This window comes from Physella acuta, unplaced genomic scaffold (genome assembly GCF_028476545.2).
Source record: "Physella acuta isolate Inbredline_101_S28 unplaced genomic scaffold, ASM2847654v3 ptg000027l, whole genome shotgun sequence".
Taxonomy (NCBI): Eukaryota; Metazoa; Mollusca; class Gastropoda; family Physidae; genus Physella; species Physella acuta.
The window spans coordinates 260,741-276,493 of NW_026731547.1; the positions used below are offsets into that span (position 1 = coordinate 260,741).

At 34.2% G+C, this 15,753-nt stretch overlaps 1 protein-coding gene across 1 annotated transcript; it reads left to right on the top strand.

Annotated features, from left to right (window-relative positions):
• Positions 1-5,517: 5,517 nt before the first annotated feature.
• LOC131941083 (uncharacterized) lies at positions 5,518-12,650 on the top strand. Its single transcript, XM_059300075.1, has 7 exons — positions 5,518-5,693; positions 6,244-6,429; positions 7,205-7,392; positions 8,129-8,333; positions 9,128-9,324; positions 10,570-10,798; positions 11,430-12,650. The coding sequence occupies exons 1-7, from the start codon at positions 5,594-5,596 to the stop codon at positions 11,561-11,563; spliced, it is 1,239 nt and encodes a 412-aa protein (XP_059156058.1). The 5' UTR covers positions 5,518-5,593; the 3' UTR covers positions 11,564-12,650.
• The last annotated feature ends 3,103 nt before the right edge of the window (positions 12,651-15,753 follow it).

The following is a 15,753-nucleotide window of genomic DNA, read 5'->3' on the forward strand; positions in this document are numbered from 1 at the left end:
AAAAAAAAAAAACAAAAAAAAAAATTAAGTTTTTAGAAAATTTCAAAGTTCAATTTTTTTGGTCTGACTTTGAAAAATTCTAAAAATTTCAAAATTTTAACAGTGTATACTCCTAGTTCCAGACATAAGCTACCTTGTTATGCATCTCCTAGAGTATTTTCAGCAGGAAGGGCCTAAATGTTGGAAAAGCGCAGCCAAAAATAACTTATTAAAAATGTTTTGGTAAAATTATTTATAAAATTTTTTTTGCATCATACGTTAACTTTCTTTTATGTGCTGTTTTATAGCTCCTTGATAGTTACTATTATGGTAAAAAAAGTATGTGTGTATGTATAATAGTTTTTTTTGGCAAATTTTTTCGTCAATTTTCAAATGTCTGGGTGATACTGCCCCCTTAACTTCAAGAAAACCTTGAACATTTTATTGTAGAAAGATATGTATTACAGAGGCGTAGCGATGGGGAGGGGGGTACATATGTCCCCGGGCGCCAACCCAAGGGGCGCCAAAATGGGTTAAAAAATTAAAAGCTCATTTTAGCTGCAGTTTTGTATTATAAATATAACAATATATGGGGGAGGGATCTGAATTGAAAGTTTGTCCTCTGGGGGTGTCATATTGAAAGTTTGTCTCCGGGCGCCGGAAGGGACCGCTACGCCTCTGAGGTAAAACTGCAGTCACCAATCAGTATAGACAGTACAAGTTCATAAGCATAAAAAGAGTAGGCTAATATCTGTTAGCTAAAGTTATCAATCATAGGTACAAAATGTAATGAACGGTTGCATAAGTATGCAAGTTTTAAATTTTATTCCGAATAATAATTAATCACATATGCTAAGCAATAAATTATGAAGAACATTTTTTTAGAAAACAATGTTTTTTGGAAAGTCATTTGTAACTCACTATGTATTTTAATAACAGCATTGTTTTATTTTTTTTTAATTACTTTACTCCTGAATAAATAATTATTATTCAATAGTATTTTTTTTTTCGCAAGAGCTCATGACATGAGTGTGAATTTTTATGAGAAACTTGACATTGTTCATCTACTGTGTAAAATGTATCATGTCTACACAGGGTAGCTAAAATAAACATTCATATTATTCTATGCCTAAGTGTATTTTTTTATGCTCACAAACAGCTGAATTTGATGAAAAGTTTACTTGTGTATTTAAACCATTTTGTATAGAAATCCTGAAATGTTGAAAGTGTTGATACACCCTGATTTATATTTTCAAAAGTTGATAATGACAGATCTGGTTTTATGTCCACAGATGTTGAAAATTCCACTTTCGGTTTATGGAAATGCTGAAAAATTAATTCACAACTACATATTTGATATAAAACTTATGTATTAAATTTTATTAACCTAGATGTAACGGTACTTGAGTTATCGTGTTTACAGACCGACACATGCGTACATACACGCACACACGCACACACACACACACACATTCAGACAAAATTGCAAAACTACTTTTTTCGACTCAGGGAAGTGTTAAAGGCCGGGATTTGTGAAAATCTTGATTTCGATTTTCTGTACGATTACAATACTTCCTCTAAATTTCATATACGAGAAAGTAAAAATACGAAACTACATTTAAAAGATTGCAGAAAATATCAAAGTAAACTTGTGATAAGTGTACATATTCTGTAAAATTCCATTTGTTTCCACCAAAATTATTATAAGTTTTAACTAAAATGTTATACTGAACTCTGCTATAGAGACAGCACAGAAACATTGTTCTTCCTTACTTGGCAAGTGAGAAAGAGATTTTATCTATATGTAACTAGTAACCTATAATTAGCCAAAAACGAAATACAATTACAGTAGCTTTGATCGTTATGCACGGCATGAAAAAAGTATAGCAAAGGGTACATCAAATAAGTTTAACTTGATTCAATTATTTATGTATTTTACTTCTAATTGTTTTGCTCTATTGGTTCTCAGTGTTCAGAATAAATAAATGAGTTGATGAACAAATTTGGAAAAGACTATCAAATTTTGAAAATATTCACAAACAAATTGCATGACATTCTAATGTCCGCTTTTGCACATTAACCTTTTATTTTTGTGCTGCACACAAAGAAAACGGAAGAAGTCAAGCAGTGGTGAATGTGACATTGAACAACAAAACAAGTGAATGTGATAAACATGAAGGCCTATATCTACATGATTAGAGTTTTTTACATGGTGCACGGCCTTATATTTGTAACACAACTATAACAGAAAGTAAATGTTGGTAAATTTAAGTGATTAGCATAAGCATAAACTAACACAACAATACACCTAATCGCAAGAATAGACTCGTGTAAGGACACAGATCGGTTGATTGGAGAAATGATAGATCTAGATGTAGATCTAGTAATGGGCAGGCAATATCTCATCTTGCTCGCCACACATTTCTATATGTGTAGATAGTAGTATAGGCTTATTTACCATATGTTCTATTTTTTTTAGCTAAAATCCCAACACAGCGTAAATATTCCGGAATGATGTAGGAGGATGTTAACTTATGTTAGTATGGATTTGTAAAGATGTGTTACTGTAAAACATTGTTTAAGCTATTGATGAATTTCTTTTAAGTGTAGGCTATATAAAGTGCGGAGTGTATTATATATGGTTTTAAGCTTATTTCATCATGAACACATGTCTTAAAGTAACAACAATGATTAGTATTAACAATAATTAGCAACAGTAACTAGCAGCATGTTGTATGTACATTTGAGACAAATAGCGTGTCGAAAAATGTAATTTGAGATCGTGGTCTGCCGGATTATTACATTAAAAACAGAAATAAAATTGTCTTTATATAAACAGCAAACAATGCTCAAATAAATAAGCAACAAAAGATATATTATACTACTACTTTGAGTCTTATAAGTCATCCAAGCAAAATCCTTCTTAAGTTAATACTAAATAGACTAAAGCCACAAGCTGAAAAGTTCATAGGTGCAGTGGCGTAGGCAGGGGGGTGTTAGGGGGGTCATAACCCCCCCCCATAGACCCCTCGTTATATATATAAAGTATGATGGGGGGTGCAAATCGAAAGTTTGTCCCCTGGTAAAAATTGGAACCCCCCCCCTTGAGACGTTCCTGGCTACGCCACTGCATAGGTGTAGCAAAAGCAAGCGTCAGACAGTGACTCAGCACAACTAAGCAAATTGTATGTTACTTAGCGAAAAATACCTACAACGCCGGCCACATCTTTATCACGTTTTGATGGATTAGATTTTAAGAAGGAATTTGGCAGAGTATGACATGATGCACGGTGGGCTACCATGCATAAATACGACTTGAGCTCAAATTTCAATGCGTACTAGAGATCAACCATGGCAGTAGTTTTCAACAACACAAAGGCGAACAACTCAAAGCGCCAGACATGTTTGCTTGCTCTGTCCCGTTCTTTTCAATATCTCTTTAAAACGGGTCATAGAAGACCATGCTAGCTGGGTCAGCATCGGCGAAAGCATTATTACCAAACTACGCTTAGCTGCTGCAATCGCATGTAGTTGAGCGAGAATTGGTAGATCGATTGGACAGAACAACAATACATACGGCATGGAAATCAATGCCGACAAAACAATGATCATGACCAACAACCCGAGGGGTATTGGGGTAGAGATACATAACTAATGAAGAGGATCACTAATGTAATTTGTTTCTTTGAAAATCTACTGAGTATTGTCAAAAAAAGAAAATTAAGATGGTATAGGCATGGGGGTCATATATAAATGACGTCACGCTTTTTTGACGATTTTTACCCCCTCCCCTCCGTCACACGTCGTCGCAAAAAGCCAGACCCCCCTAAAATGATGTCACACCTCAGCCACAACCCCCATCAAAATTGCAGTTGAATTTTTTTTAAAAACATCGATATTTTGCCAAAATCTTGACTGAAATATGTCAAAATAGAGTATTTAATCAATTCTTATTTTAATTTATTAAAACTGTTTTCTAAAACGCTAAATAACGTCGAAAATTCGTTTTCTAACATTTCTTATCTATAAAGCAAATGTGTGACGTCGCACCATCTAACCCCCCCACCTCCCTCTCATCACACATCGTCACAAAATTACCGACCCCCCCCCCCTCCCAAATGCGAGTGTGACGTCATTTATGGACGACCCCCATGCCACAAGAACTAACGGCCTATCCAAAACAATAATGTAAGCCAGGAGGGTGAGGTATGGTAAAAACGTCAGATGGATGACTTCAAAGATTGGGCAGGGCAGCCCGTTGTATAACTTTAGGGCAGTAAAAAAAAGAAATAGATGACTGAAAATTATAAATAGAATCAACTAAGGTGCCTCAACGACCCCTAGTAATAATTGATTGACTGATTGTGTGCTAATAATATCGATGTATTATAAATAAACAAAATCAACTAAACAATGACTGCACTTTTCCGGAATAATTATAGACGTTACATCGATGTTTTTACTCTTATATGTTAAATAGGGTATTTTTTATTATAATTTTAAGTACTCTTTGCTTTCGAGAAAATAATAGCACAGTTAATTATCAATACCTTAACATCACAATTATATATTTCATTGCAGTATGAACCACATAACAGACACGTGTGTCCTATTTTATTAACCGGTGAAACCAATGGAAATAATGTTCCTGATGGTGAAGTGGATATTTGTACTCGTCATTTTAATTTCCTTACATGGAGGTATTTGATGTATATATATATATATATATATATATATATATATATATATATATATATATATATATATATATATATATATATGTGTGTGTGTTGTTCTATTGCTTATTGTGTCCAGTTTATTCTGCAATGTTTGTCTCTACCCGGAACTGAAATAACAGTTACGTGAGTGTGCACATTATGCAACGACAATAATAAATCATTGTTTATTATTCAAACCTGACTGTCCATAGGGCAAATGAAGTAGAGTCCAACTGTTTACATGACCTCGGCTTATAAATGGATAGTGTGGTCAGCACTATGCCAAACCACTTTTACTTTTCCTAACATGAGTTAGGTACCCATCAAAGCCGGTGGGACTGGGGGACGTTCTATTGACTTGAATCGGGATTCGAACTCGATACTTTCGGATTAGCAGTCTAGCGTTCTACCACTAAGCCATTACTGTGCATGGTTTTTTTTCATCAACTCTTTGGTTGGGGCATATAGTTGCCATGAACTAACATTCAACTAGACCTTACACTTTCTGCTAGAAGTTTACAAGGCGAAGTGTCTAGGCCCACAGCGACGCACACATCATAAAACGCACGTAGCGAAGAAAAGCAATGTAGTCTCCCTAACAGAGGCTGGAGGTCACCTATTATAGGGCTGGTAAGTAGGTTAATAAACAGTTATATGGCTCATGCAAGTTTTATTGAGCCGGATGTATATTACGTAACACAGGCTTTTGACTATGTTGCGAGCAGGCAGGACAATCATTCAACAATGTGCTGTATCAAAAGGGTCATAGATCTAAAAAAAAGTCTGGTTTATTTAACGACGTTTGTTCTACCTTAGCCACTGGCTCGTTCTGTGGGCCCCCACCAGTTGTTACAAACAGCAGTTGGACGTTGCCGTGTGTTGGTGATAAGAATGAAATGTGTCACTTTGTCTGTGATTGGGGCTTCAAAGCCAACGGTCTTACGTACACGCATTGTAAGGACGACGGTCATTGGTCAGATCCTGGAAGGTGTTCTAGTAAGCTGATAATTTTATTTTATATAGATTGAAAAATAATATAATGTAATACATGTTGTTTTTTTTAAAATACTTTATGTTTATGTAAGTAGGCGTTAACTCGCTGTCAGTTTTCTGCCCTCAGCAGAGTCAAAGAAGCTGACACCAAATTCCGTATGCGGCCGAGTCAATTAAAGAAACCCATTCACAAAAAAATATTCACATGTTTAAATTAGAAGTAGTAAAAAAAAAATGTCCCCGTTTTTTTTACAAAAGTACAACCCTTTTTAATTAAAACATCTAAACGTTGATGGTCACTTGCGGTAAGTTTTCTGCGAAGAAACTGACCTGCATATTTCTACGTTGGCTTAGTTAAATTATAAGCGTCTTAAGCATCAGCAATTTAAAGGAGACGTGTAATTTTAATTTGCCAACAAATGTTTTTTGAAACAACTGATGTACTAAACAATATAAATGTTATCGCCTAAAAGCTTTTGTTTTTTAAAAAAACACTAAGTTTTGGAAAGGTAAGTTATAACATGTTTAAATAATTAAAACTATTTTATTTAAGTTATGCACTGTGGAGAGCTACCAACCATTCATAATGGAGAATGGAGAACGAATTGCGAAAAAAACTACGGAACCAACTGTGCGTTTCTGTGTAACGATGGCTACATTGTTCATGGTGCTACAACTGTCCAGTGTATGTTTAATGGTGTAAGAACGTATTGGTCAGCGCATGGTGGCTGTGTAGGAGGTTTGCTTTTATACGTTTTATTCATAGTTTTACAGTGTTTATTTGTATGCTTGTTGCACTTAGATTATTGTGTGTTAATGTTTGAAATGTGCTTGTCATTTAGAGGAAAGTAAATACAGGGGAAAATAGAAATTACGGTAAACCTTGTTAAAGTGGGCTCATTAGCATTAACGCCGAGGATAGTTTTTGATTAAAAGATACATTGCAAACAATGCATCTGAAAAAAAAAAGTAAAAACGAAACTATAATCACAACGTTGTGGTTATAGTTTAGTTTAGAGCCCAGACGTAGAAGTTTAGAAGCTTTATGTTTAACAGCCCCTCGCCAACAAATGTGACTAATAGTAACGTACAACTGTGATGCGCAGTGCTACCAAAATATTGTTTCGGTTAAACTAGTGTTAACCGCGATGCTGATATCTCACCAAAAAAAGCGTACCACACATATCAATTGATATACACATTTTAGTAAATATTCATGAAAACTAAAATGTGAATATCAATTGACGTGTAGTAGGCTTACAGTTTTTTATATTATTTTTTAAATGTAACCAATGCCTGCACTATTTGGATTTGCTTCCAAAGAAAAAACTTCAAGGTAGCAGTTGTTTGATTTTGGAGTTGTCTCTCTTAGAAGAGTGGCTGTCCTTAGCTAACGAGCCTCATCTGCCTGAGGGTTCGAACTCGAGACTTTTCGGTTTACCGACTCGACCACGCCGACCACTTGTGTAACGGTTGCCAGTTATGTTCTCATGAAAGTAATTTTCATTGTACAGTTCCAGAGAAATCTGTCGCCCCACCTGTGGTTAAGGATGGCGCACCATTTTCTGCTTTCTGTGATGCCGACATTGCCTGGGTTCCAGAAAATATAAAGGGAATCATAAGTATTCAAATGTCCTTGAAATCACCGAGTGGATCTTCAGTGACCTACGGCTACTTACAAGATTTTCCGTACTCTTCTGAGGTTAGTGTCTGTATTAACGTGCACGTTGCGAATCTGTATTCATAAGTGTGACTATTTCACGATAGAAAGATCATTTTGGGATTTTTTTTATTATGAAAAACATAACTAATTAGATACAAAGTAATATTTGGAACATATTTGACTATTAAAACACACATCTGTTTTACTTATAATGTGCTTATAAAGCAGATGGCACGCCAACACACACACCTTTTTAAAATTATTTTGTTGCATTCTTCTTTTTTCTTCTTTGTCGCTCTTAATTCTAGTGTTGGAAGGGATCCCCTCCAACACAATTAAGTATCACGTGTCAACTTGAATTGCGCCATGCAGGTCATTCACTACGATTTTCTAGTTAAATTTGCTTATCCTTATCTGCCTGGGGGTTCGAACTTGAATTGCACCATGTAGGTCGTTGACTTCGATTTCTGCTAGCTTTTCTTGTTAAATTTGCTTCCATAGCCTTTGTCCAACCAAGAACAAACAAATTTCATTTTGGAGTTGTCTCTCCTAGATGGGTTGATGTACCTAGCTATCCTTTATCTGCCCGGGGGTTCGAACTCTGGACTTTTCTATGAGCTTAACCGACCTTTCAACGCCGACCTCATTAACGGATATTTTATCTTACATCGGCTTTTAATATTTGTATTATATGTATTTTTAAATATAAAACTATAGTTTAAAATTGTATTTTATTTGAATTAAAATAAAATTAAACTGTCTTATCTTTCATAAGATTGGCGACAGTCCAGATTGGGGCGTTACCTTTTATGGAGTAGGACCGAAAAACAAGTATGGCTTGTTGCATAGGAACAAATTTCGTATGCGAATCGACGTACCCCATGCTAGCACCGCTGATAGAGGCGTGTTTTGTTGTGAAATCGCATACTCCGACTCACAGTCAAGTTATGAAGCTAGCAGTAGATGTCAAGACATTAGAGGTAAGTAAATCATCATTAACACAAACACGTAAAAATAAAAATCGACATCAATGGCGCTAGAAATTAATTGCTCCCTGCCAGAATACTCGCAATATACACTTTAAAAATTTTAAATAATTTGCGATGTTATACAATAAAATGTCGTTATAAAAATTTATTCGTGTGTTTTATGTATGACTTTTCCAAGTATTTGACGAATTTTATGATTGAAGTATTTTCGGAGATGAAACAAAAAGTTTGAAAATAAAGCCTAACATATTTTTGTTTTATTTTCATTTTCTCTTTGAAAATGAAAACAAGCATTGTGAAACATCGTCATGTCTTTGAATGTAAATGTTTTTTAGAAATATTTCCCAGAAATGTTTTGAGTAAACGTGAGGTTTAAAGAAATACAATTAACTATCTACGATACAATCAGTTAGATAGTGTCTTATATAGGTGAAATTTAAGGGCTAAATGGTGGGTTGACGTAAATAAATAAAAAGTTCGTCTTTAAGAAAAAAAAACATTCTCTGCATTTGCAAATATTACATTCACGTTTAAAATATTACTTTTTTTTTTAAATTTTATTCCAACTTCAAAATGTTTTTTTAATTGCGCTGCCGCTCTGGATTTAAATTAATAAAAACAAAATTGACCCATATAGATGCTAGTTTTTTTGTTTACTTTTTGTTTATCGCATTAACCTTTGACTAGAGTCAAAACGTATGGTATACGAAATTCAAAAATACTTACATTTATTGCTGTTTATCTTAAACAAACACAGTTATTATCTTCATATTCTATATCTCTAGTTGGTAACAAAGCCATAATCCATCCAAGTGTAGCCATCCCGGGAGAATATGTGACAGTATCATGCGACGCTGATTTGGCTGGGGTACCAATTACAGCGTCAGGCTTGGAATATCTGATGTTAACGTGGAATAAACACGAGACGGAGCCAAGTTCTATGCTTATGTATGACATTTCAGGAGATCCTGGAAATACAACTGTAAGAAATGTAACACGAAATTGTATAATTTGAAACGCCTTTAATAATGTGCATAGCTAGAGCTTTTACCTTTAGATGTTGGTGTAGCATGCGTTTAAAAGACGAATATAACTAGTCTACTGCGTTCTCCATCACATGTTGCTTTTCATTTTTGGGTTTGCTTCCATAGCCTTTGTCCAACAAAGAACGAACAAGGCAGAGTTGCTGTCGAGCCCCATCTGCCCAAAGGTTTGAACTCGAGACTTTTCGGTTTAAGAACCATGAGCTTTACCGACTCGACCACGCGGAACTTATATAGTTAGTATTGAAACATACTTTAGGCATAAGTGGACGTAAACTGCTGCATATAGCACAGAAGGCACTAGCTCGTTTATGTAGATTTATAAAGAAGAGAGATACTGTGTATGTGCTTTTGTTGAGAAAATGTTTGTATATTTCTGGAAGACGTAATTTGTATACATGCATTTAATTGACACCTAGATAATTCAATAATGTTTTGTCCTTTTTTTAACAAATCGTTTTAATTAACGTAATGTATAAAATAACACAATTAAAGTACATTTATTACCCAGCACATAAAGTATAACTTTATTTGATAAAAATAAAGCAAAATACTTTCCTTTATCGTGCTAGGTAATTTACAAAATTTTAAATTCCGTTAATTAAGTCAAATTTATGTCATGTTGCATTGTCTTCATGTCTTGAGCCACGTACCAGCTACGAACCATATCTGTCAGTTAGAAGTGTCTGCAATTCGATCTAGACAGACTGACGACAGACTGATGACAGACTGACGAGGAATCGAATTAAATAAAAGCTTGTAAAAATGTTTAAATAACATGCTTTGCTTTTAAATAATAATGCGCTGAAAATGAGAAAAAAAATATTTTCTTTAAATACATAATAATGCTCTACTATTTAAATAACTGTAAAGATAAGCGTAGGTTAATATATTAAGTAATAAATAAATTTACAAAAATGTACGAAGCTACCCACGCCTTTCTTTACAGCTCATTAAATAGTAGTGTATAATTATTAAATTAAAGAAAACTATTTATTTTCTCCTTTTTACTGCATAATTATATAAATACTTGTTATTAAAACGTTTTTTTTTTAAATCTTTTTTGACAATGTATTTTGTATATTTTTTTCGTGTTTAAAGATCACACAATTATAATCTGGAAATAATAGCCCATTAAGGTATTATGTTGTATTAAAATCGTTTTTTTTTCCAACTTCTACAAGGCCTTAACACATATAACCAAACCCAGTTGGACGCAAAAAAGGAATTATTTCATGAACGGACCGAGACCTGTAACAGACCGCGTTACATTCAACATGAAGTTTGTTGCCACTATAGGTCTGAGCATCAATCAGTTTCAAGTCACGTACTCTGGTTGGTATTGTTGTGGTGCTGCTTATGTCGACAATCGAGATGAGAGCAGATACACATACGGCTGTCAATATTTACCTGGTAAAGATGAATTAATGTAAAAAAAAATTAAAAACAGACGGATACACTCACGTGTGTGTGTGAGTGTGTGTGTGAGAGTGTGTGTGTTTGTGTGTGAGTGGGTGTGTGTGTTGCAGTGCTTATTAGCAAATGTAAACTGGACCATGATGAATACTCTAACATTTCTAACACTTGTTATTAACTAGACATTCTTTTTAGTAGGCGTTTTTACACAGTGCTACACAACTCCTAGTTTGAAGGTTAAATGCTGTTAGGTTAGAAGACCTGGGGTCTTGATTAAGGTTCTGATCTCTACCTTGCCGTCTGTATAAACACTACATTCACTGCAGATAAACATAATTCCTTCTGGAAACATCGGCAGCATAGCTCATGTCTACAAATAAATTAGCACAAAACATTTCAATTTCAACGCTGCAAATTATCTTACTTTAACTAATTCGTGTATCTTATTAGATCTCTTTAAATAGCAATTAAATAAAAATTTTACATTTGTTGCATGATTCAACAAACTATCACTTTAATTACACATATACAACCAAAACAACACTGAATAGACTTAAAACTACAAACCGATTTTCGTTATAATTAGATAAATAATTAAACTAATACATTTTCATCGATCGTTCTTCAGAAAGCAGACGTATTGTGCAACTATATGGTGAGAAGACATATCCTCTTGAACAGGCAGTATCGATATTCAAACGCGCCATCAATATGATGTATTCTTTTCTTATTTTTCTAATGAAATGGATTGTGGTTTATTAACAGTACTTTTATTTTTCTACTTCAAACAAAGCATGTGTGGTTTATGTGATTTCCATTTAATCCTTCGCGAACTTTGATATTAGTGTAAAAAAATTACATTGACGTTTTATTTTAAAACAATTAAATAGTGGAAGTGATTTATAAATCTTTATTAATACCGAATTGAAAAACAATTACAACTTTACATATAACAATTTTTTGGACTTCTTTACTTTGAAGGTAATCAATGAATTTTTTACCTTCGTATCATCTTCTCACAAATATTTTTATAGTTATAATTTTACTGATCTGTGTTTAGTACGTCTCGCAATAATTTTTATTATTATATCCGCACATCGCGGTAGAAATGTTGTGCCAAGAAAAAACAAAAAATAGTGTTTAACCTTTTGTTTGCTTTACGTTTAATTTTTACGGTAACGTTTTTTTAAAATGAATTGGATAACATTTGTATTTATAAAATCAGTATTCATTTGAAATATTTTGTGACCATACTAATGTTGTATATTATTTGATTTAATGAATATCACCTAAAATTTGAGTGCAAATGTAAATTTACTAACACATTTGGTAAAGTTTATGAAATTGTTAAAATGTTGCACTCGTAAACCATCATTTTGAAAAAGTCCTCATCCACATATTTTCTTAAATTCATTTGCATTGTTTTTATTTTACCATTTTGACTTGTATTAGCGAAACGGAATAGCAATTTAAAATATTTTAGATAACGACCATTAACTAGATGATGTTGTTATCCTACTTTACTATACTATTAAGTTTAATTACATTTAGGTACCTTTAATACCAAAATGTATTTAATTATCAATGAAATTTACTTCTAACCGCACTAGAGTTCCTGGTGTATCTACTTTTTATTGATAGCAATACTTTGTATCTTCTAATATTTCTTCCTTGCATCAAAATACTATTAATTGGTTAGATTTTTTAAAAATTAAATATTGATACATTTAATTTTATGTGTAAACTATGTATAATATAATAACACAATAAGCTGATTACTTTTTAGGCACCAACACATTTTTATTCTCGGTTTTTACAATATTTATCTTTATTAAAACCAAGTATTTTAACAATTATAATAGTTTTATTATCTTACATTTTTGGTTGGAAATACATAATTAAAATTTTGATAACCTTTCGTGTGTTTACTTTTTTTATATTACGAGTTTTATGAATTTTCGGAAAACAAATTTTTTTTTTTCATTTTTTTCTTAAATGGAAGCAAAAATATTTCGTTTGAAAATTCCACTTCCTTAACATACACATTCATTTCATTTTGTAGCACATTAATTATATGACCATACCGATAATACGCTTATTTATTCACATTTAAGGTTTAAAAATTGCATTATTCTTCATATAGAACCATTCTAACAACAAGAGTTTCCCTAGCACATACAACTAGGGCGTGGCATAACCTTGCTACAGTTTCAAAACGAAAGCTTAATATAATTAACTTTTTGCGTTTAAATTGTATATTGCTGAACGTGTAACTTTTCAGACATTCGGGTTTTGTTTTCTGATAAAATTTATTATTTTAACCATCCCACACAGCATGGGAATGATGACTTTTTTTTAAATTTTGAAAATGTGTCTCAACTTAACAACAACAATTAGTAATTGTCTATTTTGTTTTATTTTAAAGTAAGTTTATATATATTTACACAACCATGATACATTCTGACATGAGTATATAATTTTTAAACAAAGTACATTATGTAACCATAGGCATATGCGTTTTATTTTTATTAACATGTTAAATGATGATCAAATACCTAGGATCACTGTTATTATGATTTTAAAAATTTTAAATCATTCCATAGCCAACTTTTAGAAACATGCAATGCAATTTTAAGTGAAATGCATTTTTACACTCTTTTATTTACCTTTTTTCCTCTGTCTTCCTCTGTCTCTCTCTGTCTAGATCAGTGGTTCCCAAACTTCTTCGAATGGCGACCTCTTTTATAAAAAGTAAGTAGCACGCGACCCCCATTGAATTAAAAAGCACTAAAATAAGATTTCTAGTGGACTTTCTACATGAATTATTCTTGAAAACTGCTTTAATACTATGAGTGAAATTACATGCTATTGAGTAGCCTCAGCATTCGTTATTGAGTTTTTGTTAACGCCAACATCATTTCATTCTCAACAATTAATTTTATTCTTTATTTTGTTGTTAATTTGGAGAAGTGTTGAAAATCTATTCTTGAAAAGATATGTAAACACATAAGGAATTAAAACTCGAAAGGCATTTTCACGTTTGGGTATGAATGGTGCAGTTTTTTATTTAATACGGTACGTGACGCGGAATCATTTCACAAATTTAAGAATTCATCTTGTAATTCATCGGGAATGCTGGCAACATCGAGGGAAGAAAAGAATGCGTTACGCGTCAATGGAGATTTTTCTTCTTTCAGCTCGTGTGTTTTCAGGAGATTCAATATGCCAATAATGCTCTTTCAATTTTTTTATTTATCTCACAATCAGATTCATCTACCACACTGCAGAGATTCTCAAACAAGGCAATAATTCCAAGATTTTTTTCGCCTATTTTTGCAGCTTCGATACAAATGCCCCGAGATTATCACGAAAAGAGATCATATTCCTCTATTTTTCCCCACTACAAGTCAACATCATCTATTCATCAGAATCCGTCTTAAGTCAGCATCTCCAGCAGTAGATACAGTGCTCAACTGTTAGCAGAGTTATCCTCTACCTAGGCTGTGACCACAAGCATCAACGGCAGTTGGTGGATTGTTCAACCTAGCAATCTACCTAGACCATTACAAAAACCTCATCGGCAGTAGTTTGCTCCCCCCCCCCCCCCCCCACGGTATGTCAAACGCTTCGACTCTCCTTTATCCCAAACATCATCGGCAGTAGATTTGGCCACGGGTGTGTCATCCACTACATATTTCTGTGCACTCCAACTCCCTAGGTCCAAATAACTCTAGGAAGCCCCTCCTACGCCCTTCAAGTGGGCTTTTATATACCTGTGCCCCACAACCCCTTCTATGCCCCTGCACCCCACCTCCCTAGGTCCGTATCACCAGCAGAAGACTGAATCACCCTTGTATGGTGATTTACTGTCTACATGTCCGTGTTACCTAACCCCAAGAAACCCCTCCTACGCCCTTACACTGGGTTGTCATATACCTGTGCTCCACAATCCCTCAGCAGTAGACTGGGTCATCTTGATCCTCTGTGTGCTATGACCAGAGCACAGATGAAGAGAAAACACGTTTCCAAGTCAACTCAACAAGTTCAACAATCTAAGTCTGATATCAACGACGAAAGAAGTGCGAACTGTTACCAGCCAACACGTCTTCTGAACTCTGCAGTTCTGAGCCATTTAAGCAGTAAGCTTGCACACCTGAGGGAAAAGCACGCTACAGAGCTTGCTAATTTGATCCATGATTTTGCAGATGTACGTGGTGATATTCCAAAAGAAACCTATCTCTGCGAACATGATAATGAATCTTTATCCAGAGGCGTAGCAAAGGGGGCGGGGGGGGGGGGGGGGTGGACCGCACCGGGTGACACCATTTAGGGGGGGGGGGTGACACCAAGGCAAAATATAGCAAAATATATAGAGAAAAACTTGACGGGGGGGGGTAGAAATCGAAAGTTTCAGGGGAGGGGTGCAAATCAAAAGTTTGAGGGGGGTGCAAATCGAAAGTTTGAGGTAGGGTGCAAATCAAACATTTGAAAGTTTGTCCCTGGGAAGGGTAGCTACGCCTCTGGGGGATGACACCATTAAGTGCCACTGATAATGATATTGATGGCGACCATTCGGCTCAGCTGAAACAGCACCATATAGAGTTAACCCGAAGAAGTTAGCTGTTACCCTTCAAGAGTTTTTAGTATACTATGTCGGACAACGACATCATTGAAGTGAGTAATAGTAACTGGTCTTCTACTTTACTTTTAGTATCTAAACATCAGCAACACAAACATATTTGATTATTGCTGTATAGAAACTACAAAGCATTAACAAATAGCCTTATTTACTTTGTTTGATAGCCTAATTATTTGCACGATCAAAAATGTATAGTTTTGAAAAAACAATTCACGTAGAGGACTATTTGAACCAATAAATACCCTATTTGCTATAAAATTCTTATTTTTTATTTTTGTTAAAGTTGAAAATACCGCGTTTTTTTTAAATAAAG

Coding starts and splice junctions, on each gene's coding strand:
- LOC131941083 (XM_059300075.1), top strand. CDS start 5,594: ATGTGTCACTTTGTCTGTGATTGGGGCTTCAAAGCCAACGGTCTTACG. Junction 6,430..7,204: donor GCATGGTGGCTGTGTAGGAG/GTTTGCTTTTAT, acceptor TTCATTGTACAG/TTCCAGAGAAATCTGTCGCC. Junction 9,325..10,569: donor GAGATCCTGGAAATACAACT/GTAAGAAATGTA, acceptor AACTTCTACAAG/GCCTTAACACATATAACCAA.